We start from the raw sequence: 18,551 nt of genomic DNA, 5'->3' as shown, positions 1-18,551 counted from the left end.
CTTATTTCAGATTTGTTATGAAAAATTAAGGCCCACAGGTTCAGGTGGCACCCGCTCATACACTCAGTTCTCAGAAGCATTGAAATACCAAGCACTCAGGCAACAGTGTTTGCTGTAGTTGAGCCTGAACGAAGAAATCCCCCATAAAAATGATTTTAAAAAAGGAAAATCAACAGATTCTTTGACCAGGCTATTTACTAGCAGTAATTTTATTGGAAACTACTTGTGTGCAAGGCATTACTTTACAGGTGTAAAAATTCAGTGCTCAATTCACTCAATTCAACTGGAATCCACTTTCTGGGAGTCATTGTCTGGCGCCACAAGAGGAATTACTGAGCAGAAACCTGAAAACTACTAAGTTTGTTTTAAGAGTGTGTTGCCAGAGATCTAATAAATTTACTTACTGCTGCAGGCCATGCATTCATGTAATTTTACTAATCCAGGTGGTGGGTGGATTTTTTTTTTTTCCCTTCAGAGGGAGGCACAGGGTGTGGATCCTTAGGAAAACAGGTATTCTGCTTTAGGTAACATGGGTATTGTTTAATGATAGACATGACAGCTTGAAGGGATGTTTGGGTTTTCACTATTACTACCCAAAAGAGAGTTTAAATTATTTTTCTGCTCTGAAGTTAGTTACATAAAACAGTTATCAGTTTAATGACAGTTGTTTAATAAATCAATAGTTGTTTAATAGTTAAGTATTTGTTGAAATAGTTGTTTAATAAATCAGTAATTCTTCTAAATCAAATATATATATATTTGGAAGATGAATTTTAAAGTGTTTGAATTTACAATTTGCAGATTTAACATTTTGGACTAGTTGCATCTTTGAGCTTTCTCAGGACTATTCTTTGTGCACCCATGAAAATCAGTTTTATGCATCTAAATGTAAGCTGTCTGCCTGACTCTGTAATCTCCTTTCCTAATCAGTGGAGTGAGCCAGATCCTTCCAGGGGGCAATCCACTTCATCCTATTAGAATTAAATAGAAATACAGTTCCAGGAGAGACTTTGCTTTCCATTGGTTGTGTCTGGACAAATAGCATTAATTAATTATCTATCTTTTAAATGATAAAACTAGATTAAATGAATCCTACCGAGATGATCGGTCTCATCTTTACCTGTTCTGGAACAGAAGCCAGTTGATTAGATTCCTCTACCTGGGGCCTGGCCAAAAATACATTGCTTATCGGCAGTGATTATTCAGTGAGAACTATTGAATTTAGCCCCTCTGATTTTTTTTTTTCCAGCAGAGGAGCAGTGGTCATTAAGTACAGAGCACACAGTAACATAAAACACGGTTTCAAAATACGGAGTTATCACAGCTGTACAACAGGAGCAACTACTGAGTGCGGCAGTCTGCAGACCGCTCTGCTTCCTAATGTCCTCCCTCTTGTAGGTCCGGAGGGATCCTGCTGTTCTGCACTTGTTCTCTGTCCCCTTTCAGAAGTTTCCTCTGCTGCCATCCCCGGTTTTGGGGGGTTGTCCTGCTTCTTTTGAACCTAATTACATGAGCTAGGTCGCTTAGAGGGAACATAGGCTGCCAAGCACTTGAGGCCGTTCTTTTCCCCCTTATTACTGTCAAATCAAGGCTATTAGAAGTGCTCACTACCTGCTGATTAGTTAAATTAAACCCCTAATAACTGGCTAGCAAACAGGACAATATCAATCAAGAGATAGATGGCATGCATTTATTTTCTATTTTGTCTCCTGTTCATCAGTTTAGAAGCAGTAGCAGGAGAGAATAAAGGTTTTCCTCATTTTTTGTGCCATGATATCAGCCAAGTGTTCAGTACAGCATGAACTTTGCCATGTGCTTGCCAGTTTCTTAAAGGTCTGTCATCCAAATAGCAGCCTGTCAAGGACTGTTTGACCTCAAATACTGGGCAAGGGCAGGTCCATTCAATATAGCATAACTCCAAGCTTTCATAGGGTATATTCATGCTGTGCATTATTTGTAGTCCTTATCCCACAATATGCTCCCTTTCATCACTTTTAGATGTCTCCTTATGTTTTTTTTCCAATATTAAATGTCTTCTGATAGATTAGAGTTTCATTATGAATTGTTTTGAGCATGTTCAGTTGTGACCATGTCGCTCCTGTCAATATTCAGGGAGACAAAGTATTTCTTGAAAGCAAGCCTTGCGGGTCTGGATTTTAATGAGAACAGATTTGTAATTATCAATAAGTCTACCTTCCCTGGCAATTTCCAAAGAAATATTTGCATATAAATGGTATGATGATCTTTCCGTTATGTCATTGAGACTTAGGCTTTTTTTCATTGTTGTCTTCACAATAACCTGTGTGGCTGCATTGTGTACATTGCAATGTTTTAAAGTGGTGTAATATTTTCTTCATAATTTGGTATGCGCATAGGCCAAATATTGTATCAATTCCTTTCTGAATTTGCCAATTTGTATTTTCTGTGAGATGGTTAAAAAGATGTGGGGTTTATGTCTAATAAGATGATGAAGTGTTTTACATGTAGTTTGCCTTTAATTTCACTTAAACTCTCCACCTTCTTACAAGAAAATCTAGGCTGCCTCTGACAGATGTATGTTGAAATACAACAAAAAAATAAAATTCTTGTAAAATTCTGCAGAGTAATTGAGCAGAGGTCAGTTAAAGCATTTCGTTTTGAAAAATTTTGAATTATTTTACTTTTTAGATTAATAATAAATTGATTGCAATATTAATATGAAAAGCTACATATGTCCACAAGGCTCAAGACAGACTATATAAAACAGTGAAATTCAAATTTATTCCCTAACTGTGCTTTCAGTAAAGAGAGTAATCAAAGTCAGTCTTTCTTTTTGGGAACAGCTTGTTTTTTGGTGGATTGGTAGAAGAAGAATATGAGTAATATTTGTCCTGTTCTAGCTTGTTTAGTCTTACGAGGAACTTTGAGGGTTACTTGACGTCTTTCATTTCATTAAGGACACTTTCTGCAGTGCACTTAAGTTTACGCACAAGGACTTCAACAGTACCTCTGAATCCATGAAATTATTGCATAGTCACCAACCTGAAATGGAGCTGTAGAAATGGGAAGTTTCCAGAAAAATTAATTAATTAAAAAAATACACTAGCTGTCTTTTGGATTCCATTGGAATCAGATACAAAGCGAGGCACTTAATAGCTCTACAGGCTTTCAACTATGTGCATTGCTCCAGCATCTATCTTTGGTGGTTCAGCCAGGCTCAGTAATGAATTTTCATTACTCATTTGTCTGTTTTGCACTTCTTTGCTGCTGTCTTTGAAACCCCAGAGCCTCTCCGTGCAGCCAAGAGAATGAAGGTAGCCTGCCTCTTGGTAAACTAATTTATACTGAGGTTGATTTAAACTGAGCTTGCTGGAAAGCTATGAAATGCTGACTGAATAGTGACTGAAGAGTTATTGCATGTTCGCTTCCACAGTTTCTGTTAATGAGGACCTGGCTAATCTCTTAATCACAAACTGGTTAATCTCCGTCAGAAGAGCAAGACATAAACTTAAGTTGGGAATTCCTTAAATTAACCCAGCATGAATCTCAGACTGTGTTTGGAGACCTCCTTAGTTACGCTTAGCTGAATTTTACAGGATCAAAATTTAACACGCGCTATCTAGCCTTTCCATTTGTGTCTCTCTTCTCATTTCCTCATCTATTACTCTGATAAAGAAACTACACAGTATTCTTCAAATATTTTTTCTATTATGTTACTTCAAGCATTTGTTTACTCAGAGCAGCCTTTCCAGCTTGTTTCTTGGGGTAGACATGAAACAGAAGCAAAAAAAGATTACAGAAACTACTGAAAGACGGAAACTGTCTGCAGTTCATTGGATACCAGCAATTACACTCCAGACAAGCCAATTCCAGAGCACTGGGAAGTGTGTGCTTTCTCATGAGAAGTCAGAGAAACCATTGTTTTAGTTCCTAATCACTAGAGGCTATTTGGGGGGGTTGGGTTTGGTTGTTCTGCAAATATATTGAGTTACAGTGGCAGACAGAGTGCAGAAGGGTGCAGAGTTCACTAAGTTATTATAGTGATTGGATTCCATTACGGTACATTTGAGAAAGACTTGTAAAGATGAAGCATTTTAATGGGTTTCTAATTGGATAAAATAATTTGGTGAACTTACACATGGCTGAAGTCAATTCAGAGTATTTTAATAAAGGATTTTACATGCAGGTCTTGTTTGTATTTAAATTCTCCAAATCATTTTTCTAGATGAAATTAGGCATTTTTACAAGATGTGCTATTTCTCACGATCTTTCATAGCAAATAGTTATAATATGATGTCCAAAGCACTGAATAAAGATTATTTATGATCTATTTTCTGCATTTTTATACAAACTATTAATTGTGACTACCAAGTAGTTTGAGGATCAAAAAACATGGGAATTGATGGTGAAGACAGGCAGCTTCATAGCTAAATAGGGAATCATGATGTTGGAGACAAAGGTTTCTACATTTCATATCCAATTCTACTTCTAATAAGACTGTTGAAGTAACTTTATCCTAGTACATAGTAACTAGCTTGGCTTGACACTGAAGAGTGGCCAAATGAAGGCCTTTCTGATTTCCTTTCTGTTCTCTGTCTCTATACATTTCTTTCTGTCTCTATACATTTATTTTCACTGCAGCCTGAGTTCAAGTTCAGGAGTGGATTTTCCTTTTCAGTTGTTTCATATACCTGCTACATTGAGGAGATCCATAGCAAAGAAAAGGAGAGAGTAGTGATAATTTCGGTAACTCTGTCTGAATGGAACATCCAGGTGTTTTTTCTCAGTAGATAAAAGGACAAAAATTATTCTTATACATTTATCCCAAGAAATTAACTCGAAGACACAGATATTTATGGATGTAATAGAATATGGTTAAGGTAAAGTAAGCTCAGCTTTCACTAACACTATGGTTAGTGGTTTTATTGCAGTACTCACTGCAGGTTTTGGTCTGTCAGCTTGTGAGCCTCCCCTTTCTCTGCAAAAACAGAGATCAAAAGAGCAGAAAGAAGCAAGGCAAGGAGTGAAGTATCACACTGATAACTATTCCCCTCCTTTCATGTTGGAGAGATTATACAAGTCATTTCCATAAAGAAATACAGAGGCTAATCTTGGAAGCAGAGTAGAGGCACATGAAGAAGTTGCCTATTTGTTCAAGGGAATAAAATGGAAGAAACTGGAAAAGCAACTTTTGTTTGCCCCTTCCTGCAATAGTTCAGCTCTAAGTGAACTTAGGTATATTTCTCTGCTACTCAGTTACTTTTTTCCCTGACTTGTGTGCAAAGGTCTTAAAATTCTGAAGAGATTTATTTGCACATTTCTGATAATACCTGAGCAAATCTTGTTATGTAGCAACACCTTGTGGGAAGGGTATCAGACTACATCCTTTCACACAAACCAGCATTCACAAAAGATAGTTGTTAAAAACAAATTCTGTCTTCCAAGAGCTGAGCAAATTTTTTCATTCATGCTGTAGAAATGATAGCATTTTCCTGAGCAATGGCAAACACACCCCATGGAATGATACTCAGGGCTTGACTGGTCCCTCTGCTATTATCTGTGGTATACAGAGTTCTTGCACTATCAAGAAGTGCCTTTTTGCTGTGCAAAATTAGTAAGCAGATGGTAGTAAAATACACATGAGAAAGTAAAGTTGTGCTATACTTTTATCAGAGGTGCTAATCTAATTTGCTATACTCTGTACAAATACTTAGTTTATGTGAAATGGGTGCTATCTTCTTTAAGCTCTTATTTTACATATTGGGAAAAAAAAGTGGCCTTTTCAGAGAGGACTTGGAGTGCTATATGTTTCCATTAGTTGTTTCTGTATTTTTTTTAGGCTAAGATATAGCCTATATATTCTGCCATTTGAATAAGCACTTACCGCTGTTTTACAGTTTGACAAGTAATGTTAAATATAAACACAGAAGCTTCATTTCTACTGGGGGCAAAAAATTAAGCTGAGACACGCTCAGTTTGCAGGCTAGTGCTGTGTTTTGCTGGAGCTAAGAGGCTTCCAAATCATCTCCTCCAAAATTTCCCACATTGCTTGGGCTTCAAAAATGAGCCAGCCTCTGAGGATGAATATATGGATATTTTTGCTCGAGAAGAAGCACTGTGAAGGGTCTTTCCATCATTTAGGTAGGAAATTTGATCTTCAACTTAATGGCAAAGCCATCATCCAAAACCCGTGGTACATGCTAACCATTCCATTTCCTCAGCAGTGCAGTACTTTAGTGAATTTTCCATTCTTGGTGTTTGAGTACACAACAAGTATCCATCTTACTAAGATCCAAATAACAAGAGCTGGAGTTGATGGCTTTAGTGAACAAAATACGTGGTTTTAGAGTTCGGCTATTTGGGTAAATGGGTTAATTTCATATATGGCAGGAATTAGTTCTGTTTGCAGCTTTGAAATAAAATCTCATCGAAAATGGCTTTTACAGACCAAAAGATGGTAGATATCATCTCTGATCTTTCAGGATCAGAGGGGCCGTCCTGTGCTTCAAGCAATCTAATCATATCTAGGAAGTTCCACATGTGGCCTTGTGCAACATGTCTTTTGGGAATGCAAACACAGTTGTGCAGAACTGTGATCTGTCTCAATTTTTGTAATTTTTTAGAAAAGGTATCCCAAATATATTTTCACAAACTCATAGAAAACTAACATACTTTGGCCTAAATGCAACTGAGATAAAGTTCTAAGATAGAATGTATTCCTGTGTGTTCCAAATAGCAATACAAGAACTTTGAATACTATTCTTTTCTTAGTTTTAAACCCTTGCCATCCTTGGATTTTAATGGCCAGTTAGGATGTGTATCTTCTCTGGGATACAGGCTATGTTAATCTCAAAAGAAAAAACAGTATTTAACTAAAAGGAAAAATAAATAAATTATTTTATCGTTTTGTTTTATAGGAGGCAATAAGCTGAAGAATCAACATTTTCGTCTAAACTGGGCTTGGATCTCCTTGGAAAAGGAATATTATTTAGTAAATGAAGACTCCAAATATCTTGATGTTGTTCTTAAACGACGAGGTTACCTGGGAGAAACCTCTTTTATAGGTAAGTTCAGTTCAAGTCTTATCAGACGCTTCTGTAGTTAGCTGGCAAGCAAATTCTTGAAATATATCAATACAGCTATATCCTTTTACTGAGTACCAAACAATTTGAATTAGTTTCCTAGAATGCTGTTTCTCCTAAAATAACTTCATTAATTAAGCTGAATGAGTTAAGCTGAAATTTATGATGTTAAAATAAGAATAGTGCATCAAATTGTTCCTTTATAAATAAAAAGTAAGTTTTGAAAGTGTTCAGAAATCATAAATAGTCATGATGCAGTCATAGAAAATACTTCAGTATTCTGAAATGCTTCACTTGTTCAAGACAAACTCTTTGTTTCCTGATAGAACAAAATTATGACTTCAAATAATGGAAGATATGTTTTTGAAGCCAACTTCGAGCACATATAGAAGTTCCATTACTCAGAATGTCATTAAAACTGTAGAGTGAAACATATTCTTGCTGTACGTCCACTAGAAGTGTAATATTTTGAGATGTTTACTATCCCAAATTCTGAGCAAATATCCTGAATTCTGAGGCCATGAGAACAAAGGGAAAGTTCCTCCAGCTGGCTTTCTTTCAGCAAGTAGAAAACAGCAGCAGCTGGGGACAGCAAACACAGTCTATGGAAGATATTCTTTTGGAGGTCAAATTAATAATTGCATACTTGAAGACTGAAGCTTTTTATAATTTTGAACAGTATCAAAATATTTTTAAACAAATAATTGAGAGTTTAAAATTTAACAGAGTTCTAAAAAATACCACATTTCTCAGGATGATGATATTCAAACTGTAGCACCAGGACAAGAAAAATACATTTGCTAAGGATCATTAGTCAGAAAGAAAGAAATATATTTACAACTAAGGAATAGTATATGAAGAAACCTATAAGAAATATCTCAGAATTTAAATGGAGGAACAGATTTCACAGCTTGCAGTGTTGTTTGCTTTTATCTTTACTTTTTAACAGACAAATTCTGTAATTACTACTGAAATTGAATTCCTATTGAAGGAACTCATTTGACACTACAGTACATTGCAACTTTTTTAGTGAAGCATGTTATTAAAAATATTCAAATTTAAAAAGGTCAGATTTTTAAAACTTTTAAAATAAGAAAATAAATATGTACTCAAAATTTTCAGAGTACTTTTACGCTTATAGAAATCTCATTAGATTTGCAGCCAGAGTCTCCTGTGATTAGGTAATTAGGGCACTGTGTAACCACAGATTGACATATGAAGGCTGAGATGTTGTCCACTTCTTGCCAAAAGGGGTTCTGAAAAGATTGAACATCCCTTTTGAAAACTGCCTGTATGTGTGTGTATACAAACCTGTATATGTGCCGTCTGTATGGATGAGTGGATGGCACATATCTAGAGCTCTAGCACACAGATTTATTGAATGATCAGTACAAACCTTAACTAATCTTATGAATAAAATGAAAAGTTTTAATGAGGAGCAGTGTTGAGTCATTGCCTATACAATTTGGAATTATTTATGAACAGATGCCTAGGTCTGGTACCAGTTTTGTAATTGTTTCACAGAATACAGTGCCTTTCTGGATTTTTTTCTTTATAATAAGAAGATATATGTATAGCAACTTGACAGCAGTTGTCATACCTCATTTTTTTCAGAAGGCTGTTGTGAGCTGGTCTGATTAAGCAATGACCAGCAAGTGTGTGAGCAGTAAGCTCATTTTCTTCAGTCAATGTTGGCAGTCAATTGAGGCTGATATAGGAGGTGTTGAAAGCTCTTTGCAGTGTCTGGAGAGTGAAAAGGTGAAAAAAGACTGTGTTATCACATTCTGCAACCTTACACCTATCTCTAGCTTCTGGATCTGCTCCCATTCTGTTCCTTCTCCGTTCACACTGTTGATGCATTCGGACCAGAAAGGATTATTCTTGTACAATTTCAGGTTAAAACTGTTGGTGCTCATACTGCTTAAAAAATGCTCTCAGTTTGAGGCTGATATTAGGCAAATATGAAAGCACTTACCTGACATGAAGCACAGACTTTTCCATAGAAACGAAGGTTCTTTTTATGGCTCTTTCTGAATTATAATTTGAGATTCAAGTACTGAGATATAGTTAGGCCACCTGGCTAGCTAGGGAATTTACAGGAACTAGACATTAATTAAATAAATCTAACTTGAAAGACTCTGTTTTGAACAGTTAGAAAAGAATGATAGAGATAAGGGAAAATGTTAAAGATGTATTTCATAAATTAATAACTGATATTGGCTAACAAAAACTGATTTGACTTCTGACTTTCAAAAAATATTTAATTTTTTTTCTGAATTCAGCAGTCTCCAACTCCAAAAAGAGAACTGACAAACAAGAATAACAAATTTGAATAATGTGTCTTTAGTTGACCACCTTAGTCCTGTAAAATGGATAGGACAAGAGGAAATGGCCTCAAGTTGCGTCAAGGGAGGTTCAGGTTGGGTATTAGGAAAAATTTCTACATGTAAAGAGTAGTAAAGCATGGGAACGGGCTGCCCAGGGAAGTGGTGGAGTCACCATCCCTGTCAGTGTTCAAGAAACATGCAGATGGGGCACTTAGGGTTTAACAGGCCTGGTGATGATGGCTTTGATGTTGGACTTGATGATCTTGAACATCTTTTCCCACAATAATGATTCTATGAAAAGAACATGGAAGATAATGATTAAGACACCTACTAGCCTTTCTGATTCATTTGCAGAGCTGAAGGGGCTTAACGGCTATAGAGGTTAAATAAAAGATTGGTATACAGGAAGAGAAGCAAGCAGGAAGTGAGCTAGGCAAATTTGTAGGGAGAGGTAGTTAGTAACTTTTAGTATATTAAATGATACAATTGGAAGAAACGGAGCAGAGATGAGATAAGATTTTGAAATCTTTTGAGAACTTTTGGTATTTGGATGGTGCTGTGGCATTGGAACAGAAGCCAGATGCATGAGTTGGAGACAGTTCTGAAGGACTGATTTGAACAAAGGACTTTCAGACAGCATTGAACTCGGGAGAAACGTCAATGAAAAGCAATTTTAGAAATGTAAACTTTCCAGTCAGCTCAGAGAATTTAGAGCTTTCCTAGTATTTGCCTTTAATTAAGTCAATCGATCTGTTTTCGCCTTTATTTGTGAGACTCATATAGAATTGATGGAGAGGAACACAGTTAGCTTGAGCAGTCTTACTCTGGTAAAATTGTGGTTTTTTAAATTTTCCTTTTTTTAAAAGAAAAAAAGTTCTTTGAAGTAATGAGAGGAAAATATTCCTGCTGTTTTTAATTATCTGAATTTCCTGGTTTTGGCAGGTATTAGTACCAAAGATGGTACTGCCAAGAAAGATAAAGACTTCAGAGGAAAAGCCCAGAAGCAGGTGCAGTTTAATCCTGGCCAAACTGTAGCTACGTGGCGAGTACGGATTTTAAGTGATGGTGAACATGAACAGTCGGAGTCCTTTCAAATTGTTCTTTCTGAGCCTGTAATGGCAGTCCTGGAATTTCCTGATGTGGCCACTGTGGAGATTATTGATCCAGGAGATGGTAAGACCTTTTCCAGAAATGTATTGTTAATGTATGCATATACCAAATGAACTAAAGAATCAACAGTGAAATTGCTGTTACCAGCATCAAAACTGTCCAGTGTGCTTGCAAGCACAGAGTGTGTCTGTACAGATGACAGGAGGGTAATTAATTTACTCTTTAGCCGCAGATGCAGACTAGTTGTGTCAGTTAGGCCTTACTACCAAACTGAGAATCTGCAAAAACAGAGTTCAGTACCCAAGTACAGCTCCAAACTAGGGACAATAGATGAGATCAAGGCATGAGTTTCTACAGCTATGTAGTACTTTTTTTTTTTTTACATCATGAGCACTTTATTTCCAGTAGTACAAGGTCTTTGCACCACATTGTTTCACTGAGTGCATGGTTGCTGTCTCCCACAAGCTGCCTTTGACAGGAGTATTGGGTGCAGTTCTGGCCTTTCCATTATAGGAGGGATGTGGAGCTTCTAGAGAGGGTCCATCAGGGAACAACAAAAGTGATTAAGGGAATGCAGCATCTATCATATGAGGAAAGACTGAGTGAGTTGGGCCTATTTTCCCTGGAGAAGAAAAGGTTGAGAGGGGATCTTATCAACATGTACAAATACCAGAGGGGGAATGTAGGGAGGAAGACGCCAAACTCTTCTCAGTGGTGGTCAGTGTTAGGACAAGGGGCAATGGATATAAGTTGAAACCCAGGCAGTTCCATCTGCTTGTGAGGAAGAACTTCTTCACTGTGAGGGTGCCAGAGCCCTGGCACAGGCTGCCCAGGGAGGCTGTGGAGTCTCCTTCTCTGGCGATCTCCCAAACCCGCCTGGATGCCGCCCTGTGCCCCGTGCTCTGGGTGTCCCTGCTGGAGCAGGGGGTTGGACTAGAGGATCTCTAGAGGTCCCTTCCAACCTCAACCACTCTGTGATTCTGTGAGAGGAACTACATACACCAAATTTATTTGCAGATATCTCCCAATTAAAAAAATAAGTGATATTAAAATAAAATATTAAAATTAGTGATACCTACAAAAGTAAGCTAAGTTTTCTGGCTGCCATCTTCCCAGAGAACTACAACAGTTACTGTGGCCCTTGCCATAGTATAGGAAGAGAAAAAGCAGGAAGTGTGCATGTCCAAATAATTTGCATTCAGGATAACATATAATAGCCGAGGTATTAAGAACATTTAAAATGACGGTGAAATGTAGGTGAAGAATGAACTGATAACAAAACAAAAAAATGCTCTGGTTGTAATCTGGTGTCTTTGTTTTTCAGCTGCAGCCAGATACTTGAACCTGTGGGCCATGAGCACACAGAAACATTATTAAAGAATCCTTGCAGGAGTTAGAAGACCGTAGAAGCCATAGTCTATATAGCTATATATTATATATATTAGAGTCTTTCCTAATAAACTTTTGAAGAGATGACCAGGAGAACTGTCAGGTTTCTTTTTTTAGTACAAATACAAGTTAAATCAAAGGTTATCTGACAGTCATATATAGTCATCAAGACAAAGAGTGCCTAAGATGAAGTGCAGTGTGTGTGAGACAGAAATGGTTTGAAAATATATCGGATCTATTTATGTCTATCTCTTTATGTATTTATAATACCTTTGATCTATGAAATTAAGAAAAATTGGGATAGTCTGAGGTTTCTTAATGCCAACAATAAATTTTCCTATTTCATGGATTGAGATAAAATATTTTTAATTCCAGAAAATTTGCAAGAATCTGTTTGCAGTAGTATGCAAATAGACTAGTAAATTACATGGGAAAAATCAAATGCATAATAAAATAATCTACAGAGAAAATATATGTAGCCCTTTGAGGGAAAGGATTTGGTTTCCCAGTGATCTTTTACAAAGATGAATGTAACAAGTTCACATGCTAACTGAGGAACTGTCAAGAGTTTTATCCTCTTTCCAGTGAAGCTGACTTTTAAACTCACTGATTTGAATAGAGCAATCTTAGTACCAAAATGTGCGAACCTGTACCAGCCTTTTGGTATATAGAAAATTAATTACTGTTTTATGCCATAAAGAGATTTCATAAGGATGTATTTTTATATGCTAGCTGAGAAGAATGGAGATTAAGCCTTGATTTTTAAATCACTGGTATAGATTGTTCTTCTCTTATTCTTTGTGTTAGTCATAAGGTCTGTTAAACTTGTAGAATGTGATTCAGCTTTTACCTTAAAACAGGAAGATTGGATGTGTCTGTTTTTTTCATATTGATTTTTGACTTGCTGGAGTAGTGGAAGTGTGTAGATGTCATCATACCTGAATTACAGCATTTTTAAGGCAGACTTCTGACTTTCAGTCATTCTAGTAATATTTTCTGGTTTGAGAAATAAAACCTGGAACATTCAGAAATATCACATTACATTCTTCAGAAAAATAGTTTGCAAAGTACAAAGTATTCTTAAATAATGAAACATTTTGCTTTGTGCAGTCAGTAAATACCATTTCATGTGATATTTTGCAGAATTATATTCAGTATTAAAGGTGACTTAAATAGATTGCAGATGTACTATTAGAACTGTGAAGTGCTTTCTATGTAACTCTTCTTTGTTCCTGAGATTTGAGGAATCAAAAATAAAATGAATCCTGAGTCCCAGGGACATGATATAGCATAGTCATCGGCTTGTATGAGTATAGAATAATGAGTTTAAAAATAGGATCCATAAAAATAAGATCTGACATTCTTGGGCCTGATTTTTAGGACACAATTACTCTTCAGGTTCCACTGACTGGCTAGATCTACAGATCTGGCTAGATCTGAGTAAAATAGAATTATAAACACTTAGCCAACTCAAGTCAGAAATCCAAGTCAGGATTTGAATCTCATCCCTATCATCCTCAATGTTGTACCAACACATTCCCTCAAAACAAGCAGCAAGTGCTAAATTTGGCTTTATAAGCATCGTCAGTACCAAATAATTGCCATGGTTGTCAGCATGTAATAAGTTAGAGATTCATTGTACTACTACCTGTATGTGATATATTTTGTGATCAATAGCTAATGAAATAATATGGAAATAATCATAGGCTAACTCTGATGAAACAATCTTCCAAACTTTGTCTTGCGTAATTAACCCTAAATAAGTAAATTAATAACATAAAAGACTACTTTGTAAGGAGTTACAAGATCAGACCTAATGATCTGGCTGTCTGGCTTTTTTTTTCTCTCTGAGTTAAAAAGACTAAGAAATTCTGTTTCTCTTACCCTCCAACTTCTTATAAATATTAACTTTATCACTGATACATTCAAGTTTTTTGTTGTATTTAAAATATTTTAAGATACTCCTAGCTATTTCACTTGTGTCTTTCTGAGGCTATAGCACAACATAATCAAATGTGTCTGATCTCTGCAGAATCAACTGTCTTTATTCCTCAAGCCACCTATACTATTGAAGAAGTTGTTGGTGAATTGTTTATACCAGTCAGAAGAAGTGGAGATGTGAGCCAGGAACTGATGGTTATCTGCTACACACAACAAGGTAGTAGAATCAACAGTAGAAAAAAAAAAAGTGAAAATGGAAAAGCAGAAAAGCAAAATGAATAGTTCTATCCATTGCATAATGTTTATACATCTGATAATGATTTTTTTATCTAAATATCTTCAGTTTCAGTTGCATATATATATTCATCCTCACTGTCTATCATAAAATCTTATTGAATACAGCTCAAACTTATCATCTTCCAAATTGCTACCTGTTGTTGGGAGGTGATGTGATCTATGTTCTTTATCATTTTTCAGTACTTCTATATACAACTCCTACTATCTGAAAATAAATTAAGTTGAAAACACTGCAGTCATTGCCCATGGCAGCCTGTACTTGTTTCTTTCTTTCTAAAAAAAAAAATGGTTATAGAATAGTACTATCTAATTGATATAATTTTATCATTTTCCTTCCTCTCTCCACCAGTTTTCCATTAACTACACCCTTTCCCCACCAGTTCCCCACCAATTTTTCTAATAACATATGCTCTTCCCTCACTGCTTCATTTGTATAATGAAGCAACATTTTTGATGAGGTGATCTTGAATCAAAATAATTTCTTTTTTATCAAATTGTATCTAGATATAATTAATTTCTTGTCCACTAGCAACCTCCACTGATAAAATACCCTAAAGGAGTTAATTTGTAGGCCTTTGTCAGTCTGTGTCTCCTGTGAGAAACTATAAAATTCCTTCCAGCTGAAGTGCTGCTGATGAAATTGAGGAGTTGTGGATCTTCTGTAGACATATTGCACAGTAGAAGTAGTTTTCCAGAGAGTTCAGAAATGTAGGCTGGTCAGAGATCTCAGCCCATTTTCTCTAATAAATTTAAAAGATAATGAAAATAAAATTCAGCCTCTGTGAGAGGATCATTGGAATTGCTCTGTCTGTGATGACTGTTACCTTTTATGCCACAGGAACTGCATCTGGCACTGCCCCAAGCTCTGTGCTCTCTTACTCCGACTATATATCCAGACCTGAGGATCACAACAGCATTCTACGTTTTGACAAAGATGAACGAGAAAAAATGTGTCGCATAGTCATCATAGATGATTCCTTGTATGAAGAGGCTGAAACCTTTGATGTTTTGCTAAGCATGCCAATGGGTGGAAGAATCGGTGCAGAATTCCCAGGAACTCGGGTTACCATTCTACCTGACAAGGATGATGGTAAGGCATATAGTAGCAAGGTGATATTACTATTGCAAGGCAGAAGTTGCAAGTATAATCACACTAAAACTGCCATGTAGAACTTGTTTTCTGTACTTCCCCTGGTAGAAAACATTAAGAGATAAGAAAATATTATTAGAAAACTGTGTGGCTTTTTTTAAGTATATGGTATAGATAGTTTAAACCTTGAGCAAGTAACATGAGCAAACTGGGAGTAAGGGAAAGCATCTCTTCATTCTACCGTAGTAACAGGTGTAATCCAAAGTGTCACACTCCATGGCAGTCCTTATATGTAAGATTTTGAGGCTGTGCCCACAAAACGTTTAGATTCATTGATCAGTGTTCTCCCAATGGTCAGCCAAGAGCTAGTGATGAAGCAGAAACTATGTAGTAGTTGCTGAGTGGCAGACTACATTTCTTCTCATTTGATATTGTGTTTGCCTAGAAGTGTCCAGGTATGGTTTCTATGTGCTTCCAATAAATCAAGTAATAGAAATATAGGAATGTTGCTTTAGAAATCCTCATCAGTGAGGGAGTGTTGACAACATTTGATTGTTTGCTCAAGTAGTCAATAATTTAAATGTATTACTTTGAAAAAAAAAATCTGGTGGTGAATTAGAAGTTTGAAACACAGGAAGAGTAGGACAAGTGCATGATATATTACCATCTGCTTTGACAAGTGCTTATCAATACCATTGCAGTCTCAAGGTTCTTCATTTTTGCTGGCACTGGTGGAGTAAATCTGTTTCAAGGAGTGTCAGCAAAAAGGTTTCCTGGTGCAGTTGCCTTCATTTATGCGTGGAACTGATGGAAGGTGGAGGCTAACCCCTTGACTGTAAAATCAGGAGAGACATACTGAGGAGCTTTTATTCCCCTCCATGAGGTTATAAATTACTGACTGTGAAACTGTCAAATTTCCTGAGGACTGACATTGGGAATTACATAGTAGAGCATTCTTTGGAAGTCTGATGCCAAGATAGACTGTTATTTGAACACACAGTGATTTCACCCTAATTAAGGATATAAAAAGTAGCTTTTAGAGGCTGGAAGTTGACACCCATCTAATTGCATCATAAATACTTGGTCTACCTGAAATTGCTGATGAATAATTCCTGCAGCAGAGGTGATTGTGTTTTCTCTGTGAACATTCGAGTAAGCAGATATAGAATTAATGAGATGCAGCAGTTTTAAATACTGCTTCTTGTAAAGTTAAAGAAAATGTTCAAATTCAGGCTTAAATAGAACAGCCACATTTATCTGACTTTGTTGTCATGTCTGTCCCCACAGTTTTCATACAATAACTTGATTTTTGAATAATTTTATTGAATTCATAAACTTCACAATTTTCAGATCACAGAGTGTAAAATATCAGGAGGGTAATACACACGTATAAAATATGCCCATGATTAAGCTGATTACCCAGATTTGAAGAAATCCTGCCTGTTCAAAAATATGTTGAAAGTTTCATGGATTGGTAGGAAATTTTTCCCCAAGAGACTGTGAAAAATAATGGAGAATTGTGATTAAGGCGTCTCCCATCTTAACACGGACCTCACTGTCAGTGATAGAACAGTTTTAGATACTGTTTTATCATCTAGATTAAAATGTTGTCACTCCTGGGTTTCTACACTCATTTTAACCTAGATTGACCTTGAATAAGAAATAATAATGAATCAGAACATAGTACATTTTACTAAGTTCTGCAGTCCCTGTTAGTCTCTTTATTCCCTATTTATTGTTCTATTCTTATTATTATTTCTTTGTTTAAATTCATTTTCTACCTAGAAAAGTTTATTTGGACAATTATGTCATTAAGCTGTGATTTCTACAAACACTGTGGCTGAAATAACATCATGCATCACCTTCTTTAGGTCAGAAGATAGAATCAGCAAAGGTCAAATTTAATAACACTACATCGGGTCTTTCCTACGGGAGTCAAGTCAGCACTATCAGCATCATATTAGCTCCACTAGCATTGAAGCAATTGCATTGCAATTTAATTAGGAAACATTCATCTTCAATACCTATCATCAAAGTCATTTCTTCTTTTATTTCTAGCAAAAGTCCCTAGAGTCTAAATTAGAGTTGCTATACAATCATGACAATAAACAGAAAATGAGAGATACTCAATTTGCTAGTGGAACCAAAGTATGTTAAAGAAATTCCAAGGAACAGAATGTTTTAATTTTGACTTACGTAGTTGTGCTGTGCTGCTAAATAAAGTTGGTGAGATCAAGATCTGCCTATCCCACAGGGAGAGTACAGAGCTCACCATAAAGCTCATTTGGGGAAGGCAATTAACAGATTAGTATTATGCATCCAGGAAAAGAGATATCAGGATGCTGTGCATTTTTCATTCCTGTTGGAGTGAGGAGTCCTGGGATTTGGTCTCAGACCCTGAAAATCCTGAATTTGCAATCTTCTATAGTAATGCCCTAATTCCCAAGCACTTCGCTAAGCAAGATCAGACTGGAAGCACTCTATTTTTCTTACTGAAGCTGTGACTCCGATGGCATTTCACATAAATGAAGAAAAAAATCAGACAAAATTCTTTTGCTAGTATTCATTTTGGAGCCTGTGATTTGGTTCCAACACATAACAGTGCTGAGATAATGTGTGGAACAAGTCTGATAAAAGTACTTAAGTAGTCTCTGCAAGGAGGCCTGCAGTGGCAGCTCTGCATTCTACCAGTCAAAATCCTTGAGTGCTGAGCTACTGATTTGCACAGTTTCTTGCTTGTTGTGTTTTGTTGTGTGTATTTAGTGCAAATTTTAAACTTTTGGTTTGTAATCACATTCAGAAGACAGATGTGATGAATGCAGGATTGAAAGTTTGCAGCTGAGAGGTTAATGTTTACATTTATTTTGTGCATGTCAAGTGGTTTTATGAGTCACTATCCACCCAAATGGTTTTATTTCCATGCTATTAGTATCTAGTGTGGCCATGAAAGCACACAGCCTTACCGCAGGGCGGGCAAATATTCTTCTTGCCTTAGAGGAATTGTTGAAGCCTCATGCTGTTCACAGCAGGACGTACATTAAATTCATTTGTTCCACTTCATTCATATTAGATAGGCAAGCAGCCATTCAGACTTCTGCATCCTCTCCTCTCTTCTGAAATTTTAACATCAAAACTGTGAAGGCAAAGAACTCAGTTTTATGTTGGAGGGCTTTTTTATGTTATTCTTTATATTTCATCAGAAGAATACATCACTCATATCCTTTTACAGATAATTAAACTATGTGATTATGCGACCTGGTCATGCTAATTCAGAAGAACAGTGTTAGAGGTCAAATGGAACAAATGAATTCTTGAGTCTTCTCAAGATTTCTTCAC

General features: G+C 36.3%; 1 protein-coding gene across 1 annotated transcript in view; it reads left to right on the top strand.

Moving 5' to 3' along the window:
- FREM2 (FRAS1 related extracellular matrix protein 2) overlaps positions 1 to 18,551 on the top strand; it is a 115,855-nt gene that overhangs the window by 58,573 nt on the left and 38,731 nt on the right. The window contains exons 3-6 of the mRNA XM_026053334.1: positions 6,897 to 7,043; positions 10,331 to 10,561; positions 13,920 to 14,045; positions 14,964 to 15,215. Coding sequence (XP_025909119.1) covers positions 6,897 to 7,043; positions 10,331 to 10,561; positions 13,920 to 14,045; positions 14,964 to 15,215 — 756 coding nt within the window. The remainder of the gene's footprint in view (positions 1 to 6,896; positions 7,044 to 10,330; positions 10,562 to 13,919; positions 14,046 to 14,963; positions 15,216 to 18,551) is intronic.

Source organism: Nothoprocta perdicaria, unplaced genomic scaffold (assembly GCF_003342845.1).
Source record: "Nothoprocta perdicaria isolate Ctin4 unplaced genomic scaffold, notPer1 scaffold_98, whole genome shotgun sequence".
NCBI lineage: Eukaryota > Metazoa > Chordata > Aves > Tinamiformes > Tinamidae > Nothoprocta > Nothoprocta perdicaria.
The sequence above is the reverse complement of the archived record's forward strand: the minus strand, read 5'-3'. Positions and strand labels throughout refer to the sequence as shown.